The sequence below is a fragment of the Hetaerina americana genome, unplaced genomic scaffold (assembly GCF_022747635.1).
Source record: "Hetaerina americana unplaced genomic scaffold, ioHetAmer1.1.p SCAF_29, whole genome shotgun sequence".
NCBI lineage: Eukaryota > Metazoa > Arthropoda > Insecta > Odonata > Calopterygidae > Hetaerina > Hetaerina americana.
The window spans coordinates 2935981-2960990 of NW_027286863.1; the positions used below are offsets into that span (position 1 = coordinate 2935981).

A 25010-nucleotide genomic window follows, 5' to 3' on the forward strand; every position below is an offset into this window, starting at 1 on the left:
ATTTTAAGATAATTAATTTGCAGTTCTATATAGAAATAAACGTGATAAAAATGTGATGAATAATTTACACTGAGTTTTACGGGAAACAAGTACTTCTTTTCAGATGTACATGCATGCTTATTTTTTGCATACTTAAATTTAAATAATTGGTGTCATATTTCTCGTTTTATATTGTACCTATTGATTAGTGACAGTATTTAACTCCTTTAATATGGCTTCAGAATTACATCCAATCTTTGTTTTTTGGCAAAGTACTCTCCTATCTAAAGTTTTTATACTTGGGATTATCAAGTTGGATTGATTATGTTTATTCCCACATTATGCCCCAATCTGAGAGATAGAGCATCAACTTTTAATTAATATCAAAAAATGATCCAGGTAGAAACTTCATTTTAATTTGTTATTCTTCAGATCTGTCTACATTGTCTACCGTCCAGATGTATGCATTTCTCCCGGTCTCTCTTGACCTTTCGAAGGCCGTCATTGAAGGAATCCCCGACCCCGCAATGGTTTTTTGAGTTCTAGGAACAAGAAAAAGTCGCTTGGGGCGAGATGGGAAGGATAGAGTGGATGTGGCCAATTATAAAAGCCGCATCGCTTTGATTGTCATCCAAGAACGCCCTTTTAGCTTCTGAAAAGGAGTCAGCAATCCTATGACCAAGCGTGCTGACACTTTTCACATGTGCAGTTTTCCACGCGCTACCGTAGCTGAGTCTTATTTATGATCATGTGGATAATTGCTCTTCGGCCTAATATAAGGATAAAGTCCTCTTCATTTCCTTCTCTGTGACAATATCGCCCTTGAGTGCTGGTCTTCGGATCGTCCGCGAGGAACAGGCATCCTCTGAACCAACACTGGTATCAAGTTCAGGACTGTGGAGGGGGTGATTAAAAAGATCAAAAGCGGTCCAAAAACTTTCGTCCTCTCAACATTCTCTGCTCTTCGTGTTCGTCGGGAAGCATTTTATGGTGTCCTTATTCCACACAATTTTTGATATTCGAACTTTTCCGTGACAATCAGGTAAATTGTGGTGCGTGAAACAAGAATAAATTTCTCGAATGAGGTACTAATCAATACTCGTTGATCAGATCGCAGTTCTTGGTCCAATTGCTGAACGATTTAATCTGACTGGACACTCTCCACTCTAAACCATGCTCTTCTGTCCGGCCATTTATGGCGTCTCGACACCATTTTACACTGCACAGTCTAGCCTTCACCTCACTCATTGCTGTAGCTCCGCAAACTAGGCACAACTCCCGATGCGTTCGGGCTGCTGATGCCCCTTTTGCTCGGAACAATAGAGTCGTCACAGCGCGCACTTGGCACCTGGCGGGAGCAAGGGGTTTCGCGGGCAACCGACGGGCAAACGGCACTGGATCAAGGCAATAACTTCAGTAGCTTCGAAAAAAACAATAAATATCTGACGCTACATGCGTAAAATTTCGTTGTTACCCGCCAATATTTAAATGTAAGAAAATTACCCATACTTTTCGAAAATGCCTCGTAGCATAAGAGAATTTGGTGTAAGCTAAGTGGGGGGTAAGAATGGCCAATTGCACGGTATTAAGGGAGTACTAAAGTTGAACAAATGGTTAATTGTAATTTAACAGGCTATCATATTTAGTGTGCTGTTAGTTCGGGATTGCAAATGTAAGTGGCATAGGACCTGGGACCATTTCCCGTTCTCAATTGGCTATCTATTTCCGAGATACAACTTTTTGTGTTAGTAGAATCTTTTTCGCTAATGACTCTATCATTTAATTAAGATGGGTGAATTAACTCTATGATATTGTATTGAGTTAAATGTAATCCATTAATTCATTCCGTTCAACATATCTATCCCATTCCAAGCCCTTCCTCGTTTTCCAAACGTTCTCCCATCTCAAGGCTTTCTTTGACTTCCCTTTCCTTGACGCTCTTTCTATCGCGATGTTATTTTTCAATTCTTTCCACTTTCTTCGACTGAATTCTAGTGTTTACATTTTTTTGTTTCCTTTTTTCTTTTATATGTCTTGTCATCTCGCATGTAACTCATGGCTTTCATGCCCTTTTCCTATTTTCTTTTCCTATCAATTCATTTCAGGTTTTCAATATTTTCCCTTTTTTCTTCTATGATACCTTTCTTCTCCACTCATGATTTTCCCTGTACTCCTCCCTGTTACTCCTTTCCCCTTCATTTAATTTCCTCCACCGTCTTACCTGTTTTATTCTTTCGAATGTGATTTTACACTTCATAAGCACTAAATTATGATTTGAATTTACATCCGGTCCCGGGAAACTGTGCGAATCAAAATGTCTGCTCCCAAATCTGAGCCTAGCTGTAGCATGAATATTTTTCTGGATCTTAGGGTATTTTTCATTTATACCTACGTCCGCTGCGGTGTTTATTCCAAGTTTTTGTGTTCTGTGGTGTTTATACCTGCGATTGCTTTTTGGATGTATACCTGAACAATGACCAAATTCGTTGTTAGACCTTTCACTCCTGCTAATAATATTCTTTCATTCACTTTCTCTTTGTTAACCAAGGTTCTTCCTATCTTTTTGTTCAATATTATTGCCACCCGTTGCCGGATATCTTCCTCACTGGTGCTCCACGACTATCGCTCCAATAATCCCCGCCATCCTTCCATCTCAACTCGCACATCCCTAAAATACCTCCATGTGTTCTCACCATCTCTCGCTTTATATTTTCCAATTTTCCTCGCCTCAACATCGTCCTAACATCATCAGAACAAACAAACCCTTCCACAATGTCAAGGTTGTAGTTTATGGGGATGTAGTGAAATACTGTTGAGGTGATCATTTTCAGTAATCATATTATGTTCACTAAATTGAATGAATTGAATGGTTCTAGGATAGTCTATTAATAGACCGGTGTGGCGCCGTGGTTGCTGTATTGAAATGCAGTGGCCATGGCATGAGTGCCACGGGGAGAGGGGGTGAGGCAAGGGTCAACGGACAAAGGGGATGGTTTTTTGTGGGTGAACATCCCCAGCTGCCGTCTTATTTACAACTTCCCTCCCTCTCCACACTCCCTCCCTCCCCTGAAATCCCCCTCCAAGATACAATCGGAGGGGGAGCCACGAGCATATCACCCCTTTCTTTGTTGTGGCTGTCGAAGGCCGCCCTGATTATTCATCCGCTGCCCCACTGGGGTGGCCCGCCGCAGCCTCACGGCGAGGGGACGAGCCGCATTCCCGTGGGCCGCACCGGGAGCGACTCAAAAGGCACGGGTGGAGAATAATTTCCCCATTCCTACTTTTCCTTTTCTCGAGAGAGAGAGAAAAAAGATACATGCGCGTATGTGAAGGGGGACATAGGATCCCAGATGCTGAAGAATGGTGCCCCCGTGGAGGAATGCCCAGGGGTGTTTCGGGGGGAAAGAAGCGAGTGGGCGTTGAGGCGTGAATGGAGCGGTTCTTGGCGGCTAAGCATTCCTTTAATTAGGGAAATACGCCGGCCATCACCGCAAGGGAGGCCTTCGGAATGTCTTCATTACGAAGAATAGGTGCGGAAGGAGGGACTGCGATGATAAAACAAGAGAGAGGCTCCCTCCCCGCGGTGGGTGTCGGTCGGGAGTGCAGGAGAGGTTTGCCGCCCCATTTTTAACCTTTTCCATAGTGGCCGCGAGAGATGCGGGAAGGAATGACTCCGTTGCTGGCCTCCGCCACCCCGCCCTCCCCGAACCGCGTCCTCTTGGCTGCCGGGGCTTCCGAGCCGGAGTTAGCGTGTGTGCGGTTGCCCTCCCCGCGTGAGCGTACTCTCCGGCGGCCCCGTCAAAGTTCTTCGGTCGGCAAATAATCTTTCCAGCGCTCCCACTTGCGACCGGAATCCGCTCCGGCCGATCCGTGGCCGAGGGGTGCTCATGTCCGAGTTCGCCACTCGATTTGGATGCGAGAGTCCTCTTTCAGAATGCGGGGTGAGGTTGGCGTGCATGCTCTTGCAGTTGGGTTTCTCCTTTAAAAGTGGTTAAAACGGTGTCCCCCTCCATATTTCCGTGCATGAATATTCGCTGGTAGTAGTACTATTCCAATTATTTTTGCTATGACTGACTAACTTTCTATGGCGTTTGATTTTGTTGCAAATAATTAATAGATGGTTTGACGATTACTGAGTATTGGGCGGAATTTTAATCGTTATTAAATATTAAGGATATATCTAAACTTCTTTCCAGGGTCCACTCTTGCACCGAGCTTCAAATACGATTTTCCATTAGATCAGGATTCCATGTTGGGTCATTCGAAACAATTCTTATTTTGACTCGATTGGAGTTCATAAGTAACTGGACCTGAATATTAAAAAAATGCAATTTTTCGCGTTCTTCATGGGGCATGCATGTGGAAGGAATGAAAGGGATTTATGAAGTGTGCGAGGATATTTTACGGTGCATTCGAAACATTGCTTCAACGTAGAAATACAAAAATTCATCGCATATCTTTCTCCAGAAACTGTGGTTTCAAACTGGCGGATGGAATTGCCCCAATTTCGGACTTTCCGTTACTGGGATTGCGATCTGAAAACCGTTACACATCATAAATATTTCCACGGTTGACCGAGGTAATACTTATCTTATTCAACTGGGAGTAACTATTTCTTAAAAGTTGATGGAATCAATACATTTTCCCTCATAATATTTAACTCCGGAAATTAATTAGTCTCAAAACTTAAAGGCATCAGTTGGATGCCTTTAAGGATCTCAATGGAAATGTGAACATGACCAGAACAGGTAGTCAGATAAGATTAATTTGAAGCATTTTACGATTATTTTTAATGTTTTCAAAATATTGTTTTTTCAAGCTTAGGTTTGAACCTAATATTGAAATATTTGTATCAGGCCTGCAAAGGTCTTTTTTTCTTAAAAGCAGTTCATGTTTTTACTCTGAACTTTTAAAAAGAAACCACGCACAAGCTTTATGATATAGTTTTTACCCACTTGAAACAAATGCTTCATTCATGCCCTCCATCCGTGCCCTGAAGATCCTATTCTTAGAAGCACGTGATTGCAGGATTCCTGGCGCCCGCGCCGCAGTCCTTTGTCTTCCCGCGGGGTAGATCAAGTCCCGCCCATAAGCTTCCCATATTCCACGTTTACCGCCGCATCTTGTAATTACTTGGTGCATTTGTTTCGCCGTTGGTAGCGTTTCGAACGAACACCTATACGTATTCTCCGGTTACCCCGGAGCCTGCGTGCTTTGAAGCATTTTATGAGTAATTGCTGGCAGGATGAAGTAAATTGTTGCCGGTTAGCGCTTTAGAAGTTACAGAGGTGAGAGCGGAAAGGGGTTGGCATAAGTTCTTTGCTCGAGTATGTAGCCACCAAAACATCGTCGTCCTTGTTTTAACACTATAGCTCCATTTATACACGCGTTATAAGCTCTTACTGAGGTAGTCTTCAAATCTCAAGATTTGATTGATATTGTAGCAGTATTATTTTTCACATACCGATAGTCCAAATACCCTACCGGATTCTTATTTAACTGACATCTGCAACTTCATTTAAACGTAATAATATAAAAGAGCTCATTTCTTACATTAACGTTAATGCGCGTGTCTGTGATTCCGATCTCTTCGGAGTGCATTGTATTATAGTCGAGAGAAGAGGACTCGCAGATTTCCTTGGTTTCCCTATTATTTTAGTGCCGAAGGCTAGACTCGCGCGGCTTTGAAATAGCTTTGAAATGGCATCGGAAAATAAAATGCATCGATTTTCACTTGAGGCAACCAGCGCAAAAGAAATACGCATGCGTTCTCGTTTGATGTCGTGTTGCATTTTGAAGGGTCCTCCGAGTTACTTTTTTCAAGTGTGCCGAAGTAACCAAGCGTAATCCATCTTAAATCCTTTGTGTTGTGATCATGACCTTAAGCTTATTGTTTCTCCTACTATTCCCTCGCGAGAAAATAACTTCTTCCTAATTCCAGAAGTAGTGAATAGCTTTCTTAAGGCAAATAGTGCCAGTCCTTCGTATGAATAGTTTTCGGAAGTATGTTCTTAAGAGTGAGGCGGGAATGACATTGCAACTCGCACGAAAAGGAAATTCCGAGGACTCACTCGTTTGGCTCTGGATTTTGCGAAACATTTTGAACTAAATACACGTATATGATATAATTTGTGAATGATCTTTATTTTCAAAGTGAAAAATTAACGACTTGAAAGTAAGTTTAGTGATATTGCGTGAGGAAATTTAAAATAAAAACTCGGAATATGGACCACTTTACATACTATATTCGCCGATGTGAAGTGGCTTGATACGCCGGCATTGACGGAGATAACGATTTTTAAGTAGATGAAAACATATAGCATAGTATAGAATATATAAGACTTAGTAGCGCAATTCAGGGTTTTTCAAATATGTCGACTTCATCGTTAGTTACTCCAGATTTACACAATTTAAATATGCCAACTATATAGGCGTCATGCAGGGAGAGTATTGTTTGGAAAATATCTTCTACCCTTTTTGGTTTTTTAATAAAAAAATTCACCTGCATCATTTAAACCGGAGTAAGTGCATGTAAATTACAGAAAGAAGGTAATCCTATGGGTGTAAAATGCGAAAAATATTGCTGAAGATTGTTGCCAAGCGCAACCCAATTTACGTCAGAGCGACATGATCGCCGGAGTGTGCTCTTTATGAAACTATTCTTGATTTCTTAGAACTCCTTTGACGCAATGTAACGATTAGCTAACGAGGAATGTCAAAGCTATTATTAATAAACACCGTGGTTAAGTCACGGATAATGACAATAGTCAAATGCATTTCTGAATTCATATAGCATAGTAATCGCAGTTTGAACCCTAAATTCTATACAAGCTTACCCGGCGAACTTCTTACCGCCTATCAATCAATGAATAGCTTAGTTACATAATTTATAAATCAAGAACGGCTGTACCGATTTTAATCATATTTAACATGTTATAGTAATATAAGGAAAAACATTCAATAAAACTACGAAGATAACTATTACAACGGCTTGTCAAAACGACATTTTCTTTATTCAATCTATACATATATATACAACCGGGTTCATTCTCTGGAGTCAAGTACCTTCTGACATACAGCATTTTTTGTTTTGTTATCTGGCGCAAGAGCAAATAAAGACGATGGTTTAGCAACACGCGAACATGCCACATATAATTGACCACGAGAAAAACATGGGTTTTCTAGATTCAGATCACAAACACTCAACGATTGACCTTGTGATTTGTTAATCATCATTGCGAATACAACACGTATTGGAAATTGTATTCGTTTTAACTCAAAGGATATATCGGTTGGGATCATGGAAATCCTCGGAATGAGAACATCCTCATCTTTGAAATTTCCTTTGAGAATAGTCGTGCGCATCACATTGATCATTAGTTTTTTATCACCAAACATAGCATAGTGTTGGTTGGTTTAGGTTTCGAAGCACCATGGCCACCAAGCCAATCTTCAGCTGTAAATTGTGCGGTGGCAAGCCAGGCCTATTACAAGGAGTTTAAAAATTCAGATGGATAGTTGGTGGCTTCGTCTTCCTTTGCTACAAAGTCAATAGATTTAGATGAAGGCAGAGTACCAATGATTTGATTCTGAATTGCGAAGTTTGAGTCATCCACATCTTCGTTCTTAGCCGCCAAAATTCCCGCTCACTGAACCATTTGGGCTATTTATAGCTATCAATGATGTTCGGGGACACTTTCTTGATGAGCTCATCTTTCGATGAAACGAAATTGCAAAAATTCCCAGGAAATGTAAACAATCCGCTCTATTCGTCGACAGGAACACGGCCCCTACCGATAGTCAACAATTTCTTGGAGAAATATTCAGCAGATGCACCGTTCAGCAATGCAACTCTCATGTTTGTTGTCAGTTGAAGTTTCTTCACATAGTGCCTCAGATTTGATGATTTGAGGCGTTTATTTGATCGGCAACAGTCGATCTTGTAATGACTGGGAGTGTTTGGCGGAAATCGCCAGACTATGAAATCATTTCGCCACCAAAGCATCTCGAGTATTTGCGTGGATCTTTCAATGTCCGTTCAAAAAGTGCTTCCAATGCGCGTTTGTGCGCCATCGTGTATTCGTCTCATATGATGATTTAGATCCTACTAAAATTTTGGCCATTTCGGACTGTTTCGAAATGTTACAGGTAACTTGTTCAGAATTTTGTAGGTTAAACGGCAACTTTAACGCTGAATGAGCTGTACGGCATCCTTCCGACAATGTGGCCGCTATGCCAGAAGAAGCAACTGCTACCGCAATGCCCAATTTCGTACGAACACTGGCCAAAAGCAATGATATACTCTTGAGGATAGTGTTCCCAGTTCCACCAGGGGCATCCAGTAAAATAAGTCACCATTTCCATCATCAATTGCCTTCATTAATGCATCATACAATTCCTTCTGTTGGTGGTTCTTCTACTTCATGTCGATCATATTCACGTTCAAGTTCCCATTCTCGATTAAACGCGCCGTTCATTCCACGATCTGGCGCTGTCATTCCTAACTTCACTAATAAACTACCGCACATGAGGTGACACATGTCCTCAATCAACAGCAAAGCCTGGTTAAGCACCTCCTCATTTACCTCAACATCGAGATTTCTTGAACTTACACCAATTCGATGTAAAATATCTTCTGATATATTATCCTTGTATTTGTTTCACATGTCACGTGGATTGGGTGGGAAGCATGTCTAAAGGATGATATCAAATAATGTGCGTATCTGACTTGGAGATGCAGAAATATTTGCTCCAGCCATTGTCGTGTCCCAATGATTATCGTTTCCAAGAAAATTGAGCTCTTGGCATGCACCACGAAATGTTGGGCATTCTTTGCCATTAACAGTTCGTAGTGATTCGAGCGATGTTGGCCCTCGAACATTCACCACCAACAGCATTCTTCATTCATTCTTCTGATTGACTGTATAAATACTTCGCCAAATGCATGCATCAGTAGAACCCACATCCGGATGACCAGGAACCGGATCACCTTATTTCTGACGTTGAAAAATCTTCGATCAAGCGATACGATAAGATACTATGATACGATGATGATCATACGATATTACGATACGATATTATGATGCGATACTTTAATGGTTATTCTGCTATTCAGGCCTGAGAAGAATCCAAAAAACCAAGTATAATGAAAGTCGATGATACGATAATTTTCGATACGATATGACAATACGATACTTAAACGATATGTCAATCATTATCCTGCTATTCTGGGCTTAGACGAATAAAAAAACATACAATATTAAGAATAACGACACGATACGATGCTTTTACGATATTTTAATGGTTATTCTGGGCTGAGTCGTATCGAAAAAACCAAACATGAAAATCGGTTCTGCCGTTCTCGAGTTATAAATGGTGTAACTGACACGATTTACGACTTAGTTATACATATATATATATATATATATATATATATATATATATATATATATATATATATATATATATATAATTGGCTGACACAACATAACACAAATAGAAAAGAATAGACACATATAAAAGAACACTTACACGGTAAATTGTTCGAGCTTTCTTTTCTGGGTCCGCTACATAGACGATATTTTTATTCTCTGGACACATGGCTCTGACTCTCTCAACAACTTCTTATCCGCCTTAAATTCATCTTTCACGGTTAAATTCACCTCTTCCATTTCAGACTCCACTATCACCTTTCTTGACACAGACATCTCACTTCAAAACAACAAATTCACTACTTCAGTACACATCAAAGCCACTAACCATCAGCAATACCTACACCACACTAGCTGTCATCCTCAACACACAAAACGCTCGATTCCTAACTCTCTCTCCATCCGCGGACACCGAATTTGCAACACCACAGCCACTCTCAACAAATACCTTGCCAATCTACACCTTGCACTCCTCAAACGCGGTTACCCAGAAAAGTTGCTACGAAATAAAATCCACCGTTCCACCCGACCACACACACCACACAATAACAAACCCACATCTGACGCAGGACTCAACCTTTGCACCACCTATTACCCCGGATCACACAGACTGAAAACCTTCCTTAAAGAACTGTTTCCAATTTTACATGACAATGACGCGACTTCATCCTTACTACCCCAATGCCCATCTATCGCATATAGACGACCCGCCAATCTCAAAAACCTTCTGAGGTCCACCAACCCTTTGGCGCCCCCCCGTGACAAATTTCCCAATATTTCCCCAACTTGCAACCGCCCCCGATGTAAAACCTGTCCTCTTATTATGCCTACTCCCCTCTCCCTACATCCCCTCATAGCCCCCCCACCTCGTTCCCACGCTAATTGCCTCTCAAAAAATATTATTTATCTTTTATCATGCAAGCATTGCACTTCCTTCTACATAGGTGAATGCATTACGCCCTTATCCATCCGAATGAATAATCACCGGTACTCCTGTAATTCTGCCTCACTCTCTTCTCTTCCTATCCCTTCACACGCCAATTCCCACAACCTTTCATTCGACCAGTGTTTTTCCCTCAGCATCCTAGAATCCCTACCTGATTCAGCTACCAACATAGAGGTGAGAACTCGTGAATCCGCCTACATACTATCCTTCCGTTCCTTTAAAATTCCCACCCTTAACCGCCATATTTAATTTCCCTCCCAGCATTCCCTCCACACCTCCCCTCCACACCTCCCCTCCACGCCCATAACTCTTTCCCCTCTCCTTTTCCATAGCATATTTTCAGTCTCTCTTGAAGAAGGCCCCTGAGAGGGCCGAAAGCTCGAACAATTTACCGTGTAAGTGTTCTTTTATTTGTGTCTATTCTTTTCTATTTGTGTTATGTTGTGTCAGCCAATTATTGTGCCGCTCGTATGAGTTTTTCCGTACAATCGTTATATATATATATATATATATATACATTCAAACACGAAATCCCGCCAAACGGCGAATAAATACTCATATATACAGAAACAGATATAAGGAAAAGGGATAGGAACACATATAAAGGACGAACACAATAGAGGTGGGGAAGGCGGAATCGAACGGATCACAAGAGTAAAAATATTTCCTCAACCGGGACTCGAACACCGGATCTTTCCACTTGCCGTCTTGTGATCCGTTCGATTCCGCCTTCCCCACCTCTATTGTGTTCGTCCTTTATATGTGTTCCTATCCCTTTTCCTTATATCTGTTTCTGTATATATGAGTATATATATATATATATATATATATATATATATATATATATATATATATATATATATAGTCTACAATTATTTAAATTTAGACTTCCTGTGCCGATTATCGTATAAATTGGACACAACATACCTGTTGCAATTTTAGAGTTACACGAGTTTTTTAACAACAATTTGTGTCCTCGGGATTAAAAGGTTTTCCAATATTTTGGATTTCTGTGAGTAAATATTTGAAATTTCATATCACAGGCGCACGTTAAGTTCTCGACATGGTCTCAGGCCTCACCGCGTTCAATTCAATGACTCCCGACGATTTCCAGTCAAATTTATCGAGACCCTAGAACATGCAGCCTATCCAAAATTATCAGTTATTTATTTTTTCATATGTTCCCTCTGTTGTTCATTGACAGCTCAAATCTACAATTAGGTTCAATAGAAATGGTTTGAACAGAGGTCAAGCGCTTCAAATTAAAAAGTGAACAATGGGAGCACATTAAAGAGTGTTTTCTCGGCACCCGAATGCAAACAGCGCTCTTCTTCTTGCAGTTGTCGATTGCGAAGTGTCGGAGTGGGGCACGTGGTCGGAGTGCGACGCCGGCTGCGGGCCGGGCAGGATGACCCGATCGAGGTCCGTGGTCCGCTTCCCGGAGAACGGAGGGCGCCACTGCCCCTCGCTCGTGCAGAAGAGGGGGTGCCAAGGGACCAGCCGCTGCGGACCGCACTCTCCACGCAGTGCCATCAAAGGTGAGTAGCCTGTTGCCCGCCCTTCGACCACACACACTCGTCTTAAGAAGGCATCATTCTGAACAAACGGTGCAGCCTTTATTCATGTTCATAAATGAATGGGAACAGGATTTACTCCTTCGAGGGCACAGTTGTCAGGCCAAAGGTCGGTTGCCTGGAGCTCGGCCAGCAACTTCGCCCGATGGCATGTGGGGGGGAGGCCAATTCAAGGCATTCGGGGGTCATACAAGAGACGCCCATGTAGTCGGTTCCTTTCCTCGGACCGTCTGTGGTCTCCAGGGAATTCTGGTATCCGAAAAATCAAGAGGCTTGGGTAAGGATGAAGATGCTCGGCGATCGAACGCGGACCTTTTGAACGGTAGTATAGCGCTCTGCCCCCTAGACTACGCCCACTTGCAATGTACAGCTTCTTTACATTCAATTTGTACAGGTTCAGTACATAAAAGCATAGGTTCCAATGTGCAGTTCCTGTATTCGCCTGGAATTCAATTTACAATATTATTTGATTTTTCGAGGATTTGATGACAGCCATGTCTTTCACAGTAAGATTTTGAGTAACTTCAGCCGTCGTTATAAAGGGTATCGCGATAGTTGGATTTAATATCCGCCACTGTCATGAACCATTGCGGAAACCTTACCACGTCATTGACAACATTGTGGAAAATCCGCACAGTTATTTGGCTGTTTGGCTTTACTATCCCGTTACCCCAGAGAATCATTCTTAGGAAGCAGAAACGGCTTTGGTTCAGCAGGCAGTGGTCATATCCAGCATCTGCATTTACCTTTGTGATCGTTTATTCAGCAGCCAAATGATGTTATAGTTGTTTTCATATCTCAGTTTAAATTTCTCCCATTTCTCAAATCAAAGGAAACTATGCATCTCCTTTTTAATGATCATCGTAATTTTGACCTACATATTCTTGAGAATGTTTCCCCAATTAGCTTGGCGTTATAAGCCCTCTAATAATTAGTGAGGAATTCGCAGTTGCTAGATTACAAGATATTGATGCACGCTGAATGAATCCCTGACTTATAATTGAACCCATATTCTTCTATGTTTGGCTTCGTGTTCTGATCTGCAAGAAGATGATAAATGCGTTTAGCCGATGCACGCGGTAACCAGTGGAAATAAAGGCCAACTTAAAGTTAATATTTTTTAGGCTCAATCTATTTCCTACACTTCGTTAACCAATTATTTGAAAAATATAAAATATGTTGACGATGGTTGCTCGCGCGTCGATCGATCCGTCTGGCCTTGCAAGTGAATTAGGTTTGTGTGATCTCCATAAGAGGACGCAGGGTCTTGGCCCAGAACTACGCAACTTCAATCTACGCATGCAAATATTCGTTTAAAATATTTATGTTATGACATAAATTTGCTCGTACCCGATTGCAGCCCTGATTTCAATTGCCAAAATTAAATTGCTAGTTGGGTTTTATGACTTCTCATCACGTGAAAATGATTTTATTGTATCATGATACGAATAGTGTCGTCAGTAGAAATTTTGGTTCATCAGAATTATACTTAAAGCCGATGTGATTGGTCATCATACTCGGATTAGTCAAACATGATTTCAATTTACAATACAGCCTAATCCCAGTACATAATTTATTTTAATCTAAATTGTGGAAATGTCCGAAGGCTTAAAAGTCGTGGTAAATGTACCTGAAAATAGAATGCTTACAATTAGCTTGTGAAAGCACGCCAGCAAAAATATTCGCCATGTGCAGATTTTTGTAACTATTTTTCAAGTTTTACAAATAATCCCTGGTGTACGATTGTGCATGAGTTATGTGCATGAGTATAGTGCTTTATTCAGTCAAAGTTCGTTTGAGTTACTGCCAACGCTGTCGGAGCATAATTTTTAGAACATGGGTGCTGAGTCTATGGTAGTCATTGGGAACATTTTAGGAGGAGCGTTACCAGAATTAAAATAGGATGTTTCTTTTTTCACTTTGTCTGCCTATAGATGTTAATATGAATATGAACGTAATAATCCTATTTAAGTAGAGGCAATGTTGAAAATGATCGTGAATGCTAATTTATAAATGGAGTTACTATCGAGGGTGTCACCAATGTATGGATAAAAAGAAAAGTTAACGTGAGACACCAGCGATAAAAATGAAAATGAACGGGGCACTTTCTGTAGTAAACAGAAATCGTCATCCAAGTTCATCCAGGCCCTTGCTTTGAACTTCAAGGGGCAGTTAAGTTAACTGACGGATGATCAATGGTCACAAGTGAGAAAGACTAATACGACCACATTAAGAATGTGATAATAATTTTAATATTCTCCCTAAGAAGCGATAACTTTTGTGCGTATTTATTCAACTGCTACGCAAACATTTTATTTTTTTTAAATTATGTACGTGGATACTTACATTGAGGGCAATTATGATATGATGACGTGTTTCGTTATAATTTTGCCATAAAAATATCAGTATGGTATTGAATGAAAGAAATGCATGACACGTAATTATTACACAATTTTTAATTTCGTGTTTGATTGAAAAATATTTTCGTACGCAGTTGTTCGCACTCTTGAATCCTTTCTTAAGGGATGAAAATAGCTTATCTGGATGTAAGGTCTTGGGGCAAAAGAAATCCCATGGTTATTCGGATCCAAAAGAAGTGACGTTTCTTGACGATGCCTGAACATTATCGGCGCGGGTCTCCCACGTTACATTTTCCCTTTTGTTCGCCTATCTCGCATTTTTCAAGCCGAGTGATTATTCATTTCCTTGGCACTATGTTTTCCCTTGCATCGTTTTGTTATCCTTTTGTTTCGCGTGAAAACCTTTCGTGTCGAGTGGAGATGCGTTTGACTTGAATGCGCGTTAATTTTCCCTGGATTTAGTGTGATGACATTATTATGAGGCTTGTTTGGAAGTCAGTTTACGGCTTCCTCTTAATTTACGGACTTCTTTCTAATGCTCCTGGCAAGTTTTACGATTAATGGCGCATAAAACCTAATCTCCATCGCAAACGGCCGCGAAACGAGATTAATTCATCCCGAAGATACTTCGTTCGACCTACATGCACTAGGAAAAGTTTTTCCGTGAAAAGTTTTGACCGGTTAACGTGCTCATAATATGCTACTCCAAAATTTGTCATCAGATTGTTTTAATTTTTTAATATGACAAAAGAACTTATTATTTGCGCACCTGAAGATTATCCGTTGTAATGCCCTTGCGGAGCAGTAGTAATGATGATGATCTTTGTTATGAAACACAAAATAAATTACGCTCATTACTCAATTAAATGGTCCGATTTAAATTTCTATCGTCAGTTTTCTATTTTAGAAGAAAAAATCATTTGTACAATGCTAGTGATGTAAGAAATGCTTATTAATTTCTTTCTGCCGGAGAAATTCACAAAGGCTCTTCAAAATGATCACTTTTCCACTAGTTCCGTTTTGCAGGCGAACCTTTGCGCATATAATGTTCTAGCTCCGAGGGAGATGCTGCATTAATTGCGGCAAATAATAAGATGTAAGTGATAGACACTGTCGACTTGATGACGTCCCTGTAAACCTCGTAGACGTGTCGTCCCTTTTCCGTCTCCGTGAGTGTTGCATAGCCTATGGCTCCGAGTCGGTCTCCCCTTCTCTTTCTTGGGGAGTCCATTCTTTAATAGATTTGACACTCGTGTCCATTCCTTGCTTTTTGCTGCCCAGTCCAAGATCGCCCATATATGCTTTATCAGTCATTTTGCCAATGAGAGGGTATTCTTCTCCATTCGCAAGATGCAATGCAGAGGATAATGCAATGAGAAATTGATCCCTCATTACGTTAGCTTCCCGCCGACTAATTATTAGCCTCGTTGCACCCATGGAAAGACTTTGTTTTGTTTTTACTAGAAGGTTTTCAATTATTCCCTATGCTTACCGCTAAAAAGTGTTTATTTCTTTGTCCACACAATACGTACCATCTAGAGGAAACAAATAGGAAAAACAACTATTCTTGGAAGTGCAAGGATCCAATTAACTCCAGTTAAACCATGAAGTAGGGACTTATGCCTAAAATTGAGAATTAAGTGGGAAACAAACGTTAGAATAGTATTTAGATTAGCCTTTCAAATTCATTTCGATAGATCTGTACCGAGGGGTCAATTATTTTCCATAAGATGGCCTGTATACATATCATTTGCGAGAAGTATGTGATTGCCATGGGAACAATGTTAATTTTCGACGCACAAAATGGGAAAAAGATAAGATTCGTGCGGTGATTGAACACTCTTATTTGAAAGGATATACACCAAAAGAGATTAAGTCCGGAGTTGAATGAAGTTCGTGGCTCATCTGCTCCCGTGTGTTTTCGGCCGTTAACGATTGAGCGAGCGAGTTCGAACGTCACGGCGCATCTACAAATGATTCGGGGGGTCCAGTGGGAGTAACTTCCTCCGAAAAGATTGAATAAATCCACGATATGATTTGAGTGATCGACGAATCAAAGTTCGCGGAGCAGTTGAGGGCACAGGAATGTCACAAGGTACAGCGTTTTCAATTTTTCACGAAAAAATTGGTGAGAAAAAATCTCGGCAAGATGGGTGCCGCATTTGCTCTCAGTGTAAATAACGCACTCGTAAAAGCATGTCAATTCGTAGGCTTGGTTGGCTCTTCTTAGTCGTCATCCTGGCTAGTTTCCGCTTCTATACATAGCTGATGACTAAATATGGGCCCTCTACTGCACTTAAGAGACAAAGGAACAGTCAAGACGGTGGGTTATCTGAAGGCGATACTGTTCCGAAGAAGGCGAAGACGGTGAAATCGGCCCCCAAGGTGATGGCCGATTTTGGAATGCACGAGGAATAACCTGCATCGATAATTTGCAAAAAGTATAAACAATAAATTGGGATTAATATTAAATTATTATGAATATTATTAGTTTTGCGTAGTTATTTCACAGGTTGAAAAAGTCGTGAGAAAACCTCACTTGGCAAAGAAAGAAATTCTCTTCAATTGAGACAATTCAAAAGTGTACACGCGCGTATTTTGATGGCTCTCATTATGGAAGTTAAGTTCGAATGGTTACAATTATAAACCGTATTCACCAGATTCGGTCCCCATTGACTTGTTTTTACTCCTAAACTTGGATGAATAGCATGGTGGAAAACGATTCTCGACGAACGAGGCCGTCCTCGCCAACAGGGGCGCCTCTTTTGAGGACCTCCCGAAACCCTTGTTCCTGGACCGCTTAAAAATGTTAAAGAAATGCCAAGGAAGGTGTATCGGGATGAAAGGAGATTGCGTTGAAAATTAAGAAAATCTACCCCTCATAATTTGTTTTTCTCTTTTTTCGTAAGGACTTATTGATCAACTCTTTTAATCTATATCCGTGAAATATGTTTACGGTTAAAGATTTATTGAAGAAATATTTTTGCGTGCCGAGGAAAATGTGCTAGAGCGCAAGTAGAGGCTCAAAGGTGAGCGCCCTTTAGTCATGAAGAGAGCAGGCAGATATGAGGCAGGAGTCAAATACAGGTACCTATTTCATTTACTTCCAACCTAATGTAGGTAAAAATGAAGACCGTCCACATTATCAATAAATTAACCCTTAAGAAATTACTACAAAATTTTTTTAAGCTTTCATTCTAGTCAACACGCTCAGCGATTTGAAAAAATAGTTTTCTTGTGACGAGTGACCAAAATGTTGGCTAGAAAGGCGTTGTTATATCACCATTACCTTTTCAATTAGTTTATAATTTGAATTTATTATTTTTCTTTTGTCGATTTGACTGTTCATGGAGTTCAAATGTCATCTCGCTGCCAATAAAGTGCTTACGTGAGTGTTAATATGGGCTTATGTGCGTATATTCACCCATTAGTTTTCTGGTCGACATATGTGATACTAACCAAGAGGATATAATAGTTTACTTTTTATTTTCAAAATAGAAATTTGCGAACTCTTTCGAATATTTTTATTAATATTCACTTTGAATATAATCCATCTGGAGGAATTCTTTCTGTTCAAATCAAGAGGGCAGATGAATCAGATCATTCCAAACGCTTTTATGCATTCATAAAAGACAACGGAGAGTTCAGAATGCATGGGTGTATGTATGGTTCATGGAAGGATTGATAAAAGAATGGCTCCAATAGAAAATATTTTAGGTAAACCTTGAAATAAATCATCGCATCTTTGGCACACATTCCCCGAGAGTGATTCGGCTGATGTTCTATTTTAACCGCTGATATTAATTAATTATCAAAATAAGTCACCCAACCAATCATTTTGATCTCTTCCACTTTATGATTAATTGATTCTCGCATATTTCATCTCATTTTCCTATTGAGCGTCCATCGTTGCATCTATTTCAACTAACTTGCATGAACTTTTTTCGCCCAACGGTTCAGGGATGTGAAAATAGAGTACAAATGTATGTTTCATGTGATTGTAATTACTTTCACGCTGTTGGTCGGGGTCGGAAAAGGAGACATCCTCACGGCTGCGTTATGGGACTCAGAAAATGACCGTCTGCTGCACCTCAGGGGTCATGAACTTGAGACCCGTGTGAAATATGCCTTGAAACGACCCTGGAATGGTATTCATAATGCTATTTCCAGACGACGCCGGCCGACGCCGAGGGGAGCCACTTAACGACCCTGGGAAGAAAGTGAATACGCCGCTGTGAAAGAAATTGTTGCGAAGATATGAGAGATTTCCTCACCTATTTTGTTTTTCTCTCCAATTCAATGCCGTTTTTATTTTCATTTCTGTTAATAAATTTGGGGAAATCTTAGACTTGATCAACGTGCTTTTCTTTCCACCATACCGCCGACGAAAGTTTTAGGAACATAAAAGAGTGTTTATGCGGTTTGGGTCTTCGGCAGCTCGAAATTTGCGCCTGATATATTTCCATCACGTTTGTTTCTTAAACACGTAAGCTTGTAGAGCTGAAAGCATTCACTTTCAAATATTCACCAAATTCATGCAAATGATACGATTTGATTTCCTCCGAGGTATACTATTATTATAGCACCCAAATTCTATTCCGAGTGCGTCGTTTCTTGCCGGACCGCACTCATTAAAGCACTTAGGCTCGTCTTTCTGGGGAAAATTCGTGTGGAAATATCCGAAGAGTAGGAGACCAATGTACCTCCGCTCAAAAGATTGCGGCATCTTTTCGTTTTCCTCAGTGCTCTAACATTTTATTCTGCTCGAAACCTGAGAAAGACTGGATGAAAATCTGACGCGGAAAAATCAGTCACGACATGAAGACGGGAAACGGCAAACTGGCGGCTAGATTGGTGCCGAGGCAAAATACGGAGAAAGATCCAATGACGTGCGAAATGCTATTGGAAAGATACTAATAGAAGATGAAGAGATGAAGTCATAGCATTACCCTATTCGAGGCCTAAACCATTTGATGATGACATAATTGAGGAAGAACGCGCATGAGAAGAAGACGAACAGGACCAAGAGTTATTGAGAAGCGAATTAGACGTAGCTGTGGAAGACCCGAAGAACGGCAAAGCACCGAGAGATGGAAAAAAAACAGGGAAGAGGTCAAGGCACTCGGGTTCAGAGGGAAACCAAGAGAGGACTACGCGGAGAGTGTGATGATTGCATTACCGAAGAAACTAAGGAAAAGAAAAGAAGGGAAGATAGAAGAAGGCCTCCCGGAAACCAAACCGAGGAGCGAGAGAGCCAATAATCGGCTTGAAGGCACTGGCTGAAGACATTATATACGCATTCATGGATTAGAAGAAGGGCTACTTAAGGCAGACACCGCCTTTTCATAAGGGTAAGTTGATCGAGTGGACTCCTTCATCTCTCTCGGCAGTAGTATGACATGGGATGGAGGAAGTTCAACCGACGTCAAGCCGAGAATACCTTGAGCTAAGATGGCGTCAATGAAGAGGAGGAAACTACTGTGTCCAAGGAACCTTGCAAAAGAGGAAGTTCAGGAAGAAAAAGGAAGTCAAAACGTTCATATGGAGCACTGCACTCTGCGGATCAGAAACATGGAACATTGGGAATGTGGAGCAACGAAGAGTAGGTGCTTTGGTATTGAAGGGGAATGCTGAAGATTAAACGGATAGGCAAGGTGGGGAACGAAAACGTTTTTAGGAGAGCAAAAGAGGAAAGGAGAGCTGCATGGCCGTAAAGAACTAGCTGGAATGGACACCTCATGAGACACAATGGTTTAGTATGAAACGTAACTAAAGAGACAAATTTGAAGGGAAGATCCCTCGAGGATACAAGTCCATATAGCAAATTAAGAAAACGTAAAACTGAGAAGCCATCTGGCGGTGAGCAATTCAACTCTAAGTAGAGAAGAATGGAGGGCTTCAGGAAACCCTTCTTAGGATTGAAATACTGCCGATGATTTATAATATGGAGCTTTTTCCAGCTATTTCTGAACAAAATTTCGTTTTTAATTTAGTGAAATTCTTCATTTCAACGGAAATTTGGTTGTTCCTCAATGAATAGCTATTCTTGTTTGGCATTAACAGTATTCGTCAAAATGATACAAAAGGTTAAAAGTCGGCGCAATATTAGTGTGGGAGAAGAATGCGCAATTAAAAGGCTAACATGCAGGTAGGCTCAGATACAAGTATTTTCAATGTCCAAGGTCTTGTTTCAGATCGGAATTTCTGCTTTTATCGAGCAATTAAAGATTTTTCAAACAGGTCTTCCTCCTTAAACATCTGGAAAGTGCATTGGTCAAATAGTTATCTAGTTTTACTAAACTCTTGCTTGCTCTTAAAGGACACATTGGCAACATTTACGAAAGAAAGGCAAGTTGGGGCCCTGGGGCAAATGGCGCCGGTGATTCCCGGGAGTGGTTTCCGCTCATCGCATTCCGAAATCGAATAACCCAGAGGTCGATGTTATCCGCCCAGAAGTACGGCTCGCTTTCAGAGCTATTCCGTGGACACACACACATTTCCACACCGGGTGCAAATGACGGCTTGCTTGAACCATTAGAGTAAATAGTGAGATGGAGGCCATCGAATCGGGATCGCATTTGGAGAGGGCGAATCTCGCACCCCTGTCGTCACCCGCCCCCCCCCCATGCCCACCCACCCCCGCTCATTTCTCAGTGAAATATATTCCATGCAACTAAATGCCCCTATGAAATAATTACATACACAGGAGAGTGGGTAAAGATCCTGAGGAGAGCAGCGTCAAAGAGCGAAATATTGCATTCCATTGTCTTTAGACCGTTTTGGGCGAAGGTCCAAGCGTCACTCCGCCAACAATGACGCTTCGTGTTTGGCGAACAGCCTCCTTGAATCGTGCGTGAGAGATGTTTGAAATTTGATCAGTTTCATTGCTTTTCACGATATACTCGCACCTACCTACCAACTCTGAGTATGTTGGATGTAGACTAATTTGGGGTCTAAGTGTTCTCTCTCATATATTTGTTTGCATAATTTGCATCTGTAAAATTACGTTCAGAACGCGAGTGATAGTGTTCGTATGATAGTGGCCCATATGTAAATGGTTCTAGTAGTTGTTCTAATGGTCCTCATAAAATTGTATCATTGAAGGAAAGTGAAGACAGATAATGTCCAGCCACATACATTTGGCGGATGTTACACGCATACGAGTATTTCAGCGACTTATTTGTGGCTAATTTCCATTTTTATATCCTTTTTCCATAATTCAATGGGCATCGATGCCACCAGCATGTCAAATTTCCCATTAAATTCCTTACAAATACATGTCATTTTGGAAAAGACACTTGAAAGGTAACGACGTCGTAATGAAAGCCATACACAACTTCATGTTTCCCTTTCGCTACAATGTTCATTCGAGACTTCGGTCAAAACCTTGCCCTGAAATGTATTTGATGCATTAATTGCTGGTGACTCCAATTCCGTTAACTCCAGTCAATTGACTGGAACTATTCAAGAGAATTACGTGTTCCGAGTCTGTGCAGAGGCACACCTTCTGAAAAAATAACCTATTTGAGAGCAATTTGTTGAAATTAACACATTCTGGCGCCATTCATAATTCTTACCTGTAATGCAATCATGAGTTTTCCAGTTAATCGCGACGGCTATCGGAATACCACAGCAGTAAGCAAAACGTTTTGTCGACATTCACAGGTTAGTGACACTTACGAAGTAACATTGCTCATCGAAATAAGATTATTTGAGCTTGCGAAAGCCGGGCCACAGTCGTTATTCAAATATTGGAAGTTTTCATCTTATCTTATGAGGCCTACGCGATGCCTCTCTTAATTTTTCCGTTGGAGTACACCTTTGTGGATATGGCGTTTGCGTACAGTTTTCCCTTTTCTGTCTCCTTGCTTGAATTCTATGGTACTAAGCTCAACTTAATAGAAATTCATGATGAGATTTGAAAAAATAAATAATTGATAAGTCCCACTAAATTTATTTAAAACGACCGGTTTCGCCGAACTTTAAACGTCATCGGGTGATCATAGCGACGGATCATCCTGATGATGTCGACTGTTCGACAAAACCGGTTGCTTTAAATAAATTTCAGTGGCAATTACACGTTACTTACCCGAAATGTTAATTTTTTCTAAGGTTTTGTTGCCTCTTTAAAATTTCCTTGTAGGGCTACCATGTGCGTATTACAACTGCATGTTTTAGACTGAGCCACGAATTGTTAAGTCCGCCTTTTTAGCATTGAAGATGAAGTATTTTTATGGAGGATGTAGGGTAGGGCGCACCTAATTGACACTTAGGCGCCCTCGGGGCAGAGGTCGGCACCGAAGCGCGCGCCCCGAGCTACGGGTCGAGTGGAGGAGTGGGAGCGGGGGTAGTACGGGGCAATGGGGAATGGCGCGCACCCATGAGGATGCCCCGGTGTGCTCTCCCAAGGCCAGAGCGTCCCGTGGGCACTATCAGTCGCCCGCTGCTTCAAGACAGTGGTGCTTCGGTGGTGCACTGCAGTTGGAATGCAGTTCCCTTGAGCTACAACTTGGTAGGGCAGCAACTCATCATTTAAAAAAGGAAGGACATATTCCAAAGTAACTGCGGGAGATGCCGCAACAGTAACTTTTAACGGAGTCATCCGCTAATGTGCATTTTAATGCAACAATTTCAGAGCGTAAAAATCATTCGCCTTGACTGGGACACGAACCCAGATCCCTCAATATCCGGTCGAGTGCTTTAGCCACTTAAGCTACCGAGGCGTCCTCTTAAACTCTGAAATTTTGGGGCTTTTAAAGGAACTAGATGTTATGACGAAATACCGTACATACAATGTCACATGCATTCGTAGTCGTGCGCGAGGCGCCACTGTCCACGAGGTTAAAGCCAACTTTAAACACGTATGGTGTTTTCCCTTTGACAAATTCCAAAGAAACTGCGGGAGATGCCGCAACAGTAACTTTAAAGGAGTCATCCGCTAATGTGCATTTTAATGCAACAATTTCAGAGCGTAAAAATCATTCGCCTTGACTGGGACGGTCCCAGTCAAGGCGAATGATTTTTACGCTCTGAAATTGTTGCATTTCAAGGAAGGACATGTTGATTATATCCTTATCATATCGGAAAGCCGTAAATATCTGGTCATTTTTATATTTAGAATCAGGTGTGGTTCCCAATTAGGGCCATAGAATTTTAAAAATATCTTTAGATAAATGTAGAGGGTGAAAGAGAGGTTATCATGAAAACCTCGTTTGAATATCGAAGTCTCAGTAATATCGAAAACGGAATGTAGGTGATTGGTTTAACAACAAAATGTGCCTGGGGTCTTGACGATGTACACATATAAAATATTTCAGGGGATAAACTTCAAGGCATAACATTAATATTGAAAATATTTCGTAAACAGTAGATTTTGGCATTCGGAATAATTAGGCGGGCCCTTAGAGTTAGAAACCGTTCAACATTCTCACATCTCTGCAAAAATTTAAAGTGCATACTTGGTTTTGGGTAATCCATTATTTTATAGAACTATTTGCGATCCGCGAGGAATTTAAAAGAAATTGAATGGATTTGTTTTTGATCATCAAATGCATCCCATTGAGAATGTACCTATGTGTCAGGAATTGATCGTCTTGTTCATGAAACAAATGTAAATATACTATACTATGAAACGTATCGTATCTTATAATTCAAATCTTCATATTCGTGCATTCACCATATCTTTATTTTCATGAATTCAAAGCTATCATATTTTCTCATTCTTGAGAATACCTTTTAGGTAAACAAAACCGTTTAGGTTTTTGTTACTGGTGTATTGTGGGTTTCTCGGAAGCCCCCAATATCGGTTGACTCTCCTAAGGAGTGCCCCAGCATACCAGACAATGTATGGTGATGTAGTGTGGGTTTCTCGGAAACCAAGACAAGACAATGTCCGCTACCCAATTCCCTTGTTGCTACAATGTAGCTACTATGTAGCTACTTTGGAGTCATCCTTCCCCACGAAGGCGCGATGGTAGGACTATTTCGATGACTCATAAAGCGAGACGATCCTGGAGCAGGGATCCCATTCATCACCCGATACCCTGCCTCTGAGTCCGTCGGTCGACGCCCTCCCTCCCGCCCCCCGAAGGCGCGATTCTATATAAAGCGAGACGCTCCAGAGACCCCATTCCCGAAGACTTCCGGCCCATCTCCCTTCTGGACGGCTTTGGAACGATATTCGAAAGACTACTGCAGGGGCCGATCTGCGACTTCATACGGGCAGAAGAAATTCTCCCGGAGGAACAGTTCGGCTTCCGCGAACGGCACTCAACAATCCATCCTAGAGCGAGGACTACAGACTTCATCACGGACGCCTTCAATAGGAGAATGGCGGTAGCCGGTGCCTTCTTTGACATAAAGAAGGCATTCGACCGCGTCTGGCACCCAGCCCTTCTGTTGAAGATGCAGCGACTCCGCTTCCCGGCATGGATCTGGCGCCTAATCAGATCCTACCTGCAGGACAGGACATTCGTCACCAGCTGGCTCAGGACGGACTCTGGGGTTCGACGGATACATGCCGGCGTGCCTCAGGGCTCAGTTCTTGGGCCTATGCTGTTTAATATCTACACTCATGACATCCCTAGGGGTCATGGGCGTCATGGAATCCTGTCCCTATATGCAGACGACGCGGCGCTACTCTACCGCTCTTGGCAGAAGAACCTTGCTGCCGAGCGACTTCAGGAGGCCATCGATGCTCTCATTACATGGTATCGTCGAT

The 25010-nt window shown here is 41.4% G+C and overlaps 1 protein-coding gene across 1 annotated transcript in view; it reads left to right on the forward strand.

Moving 5' to 3' along the window:
- The window catches only part of vex (somatomedin B and thrombospondin type 1 domain containing protein vexed), a 1115080-nt gene that overhangs the window by 332553 nt on the left and 757517 nt on the right, over positions 1-25010 (forward strand). The window contains exon 2 of the mRNA XM_071587015.1: positions 11697-11894. Within this exon, the coding sequence (XP_071443116.1) occupies positions 11697-11894 (198 nt within the window). The remainder of the gene's footprint in view (positions 1-11696; positions 11895-25010) is intronic.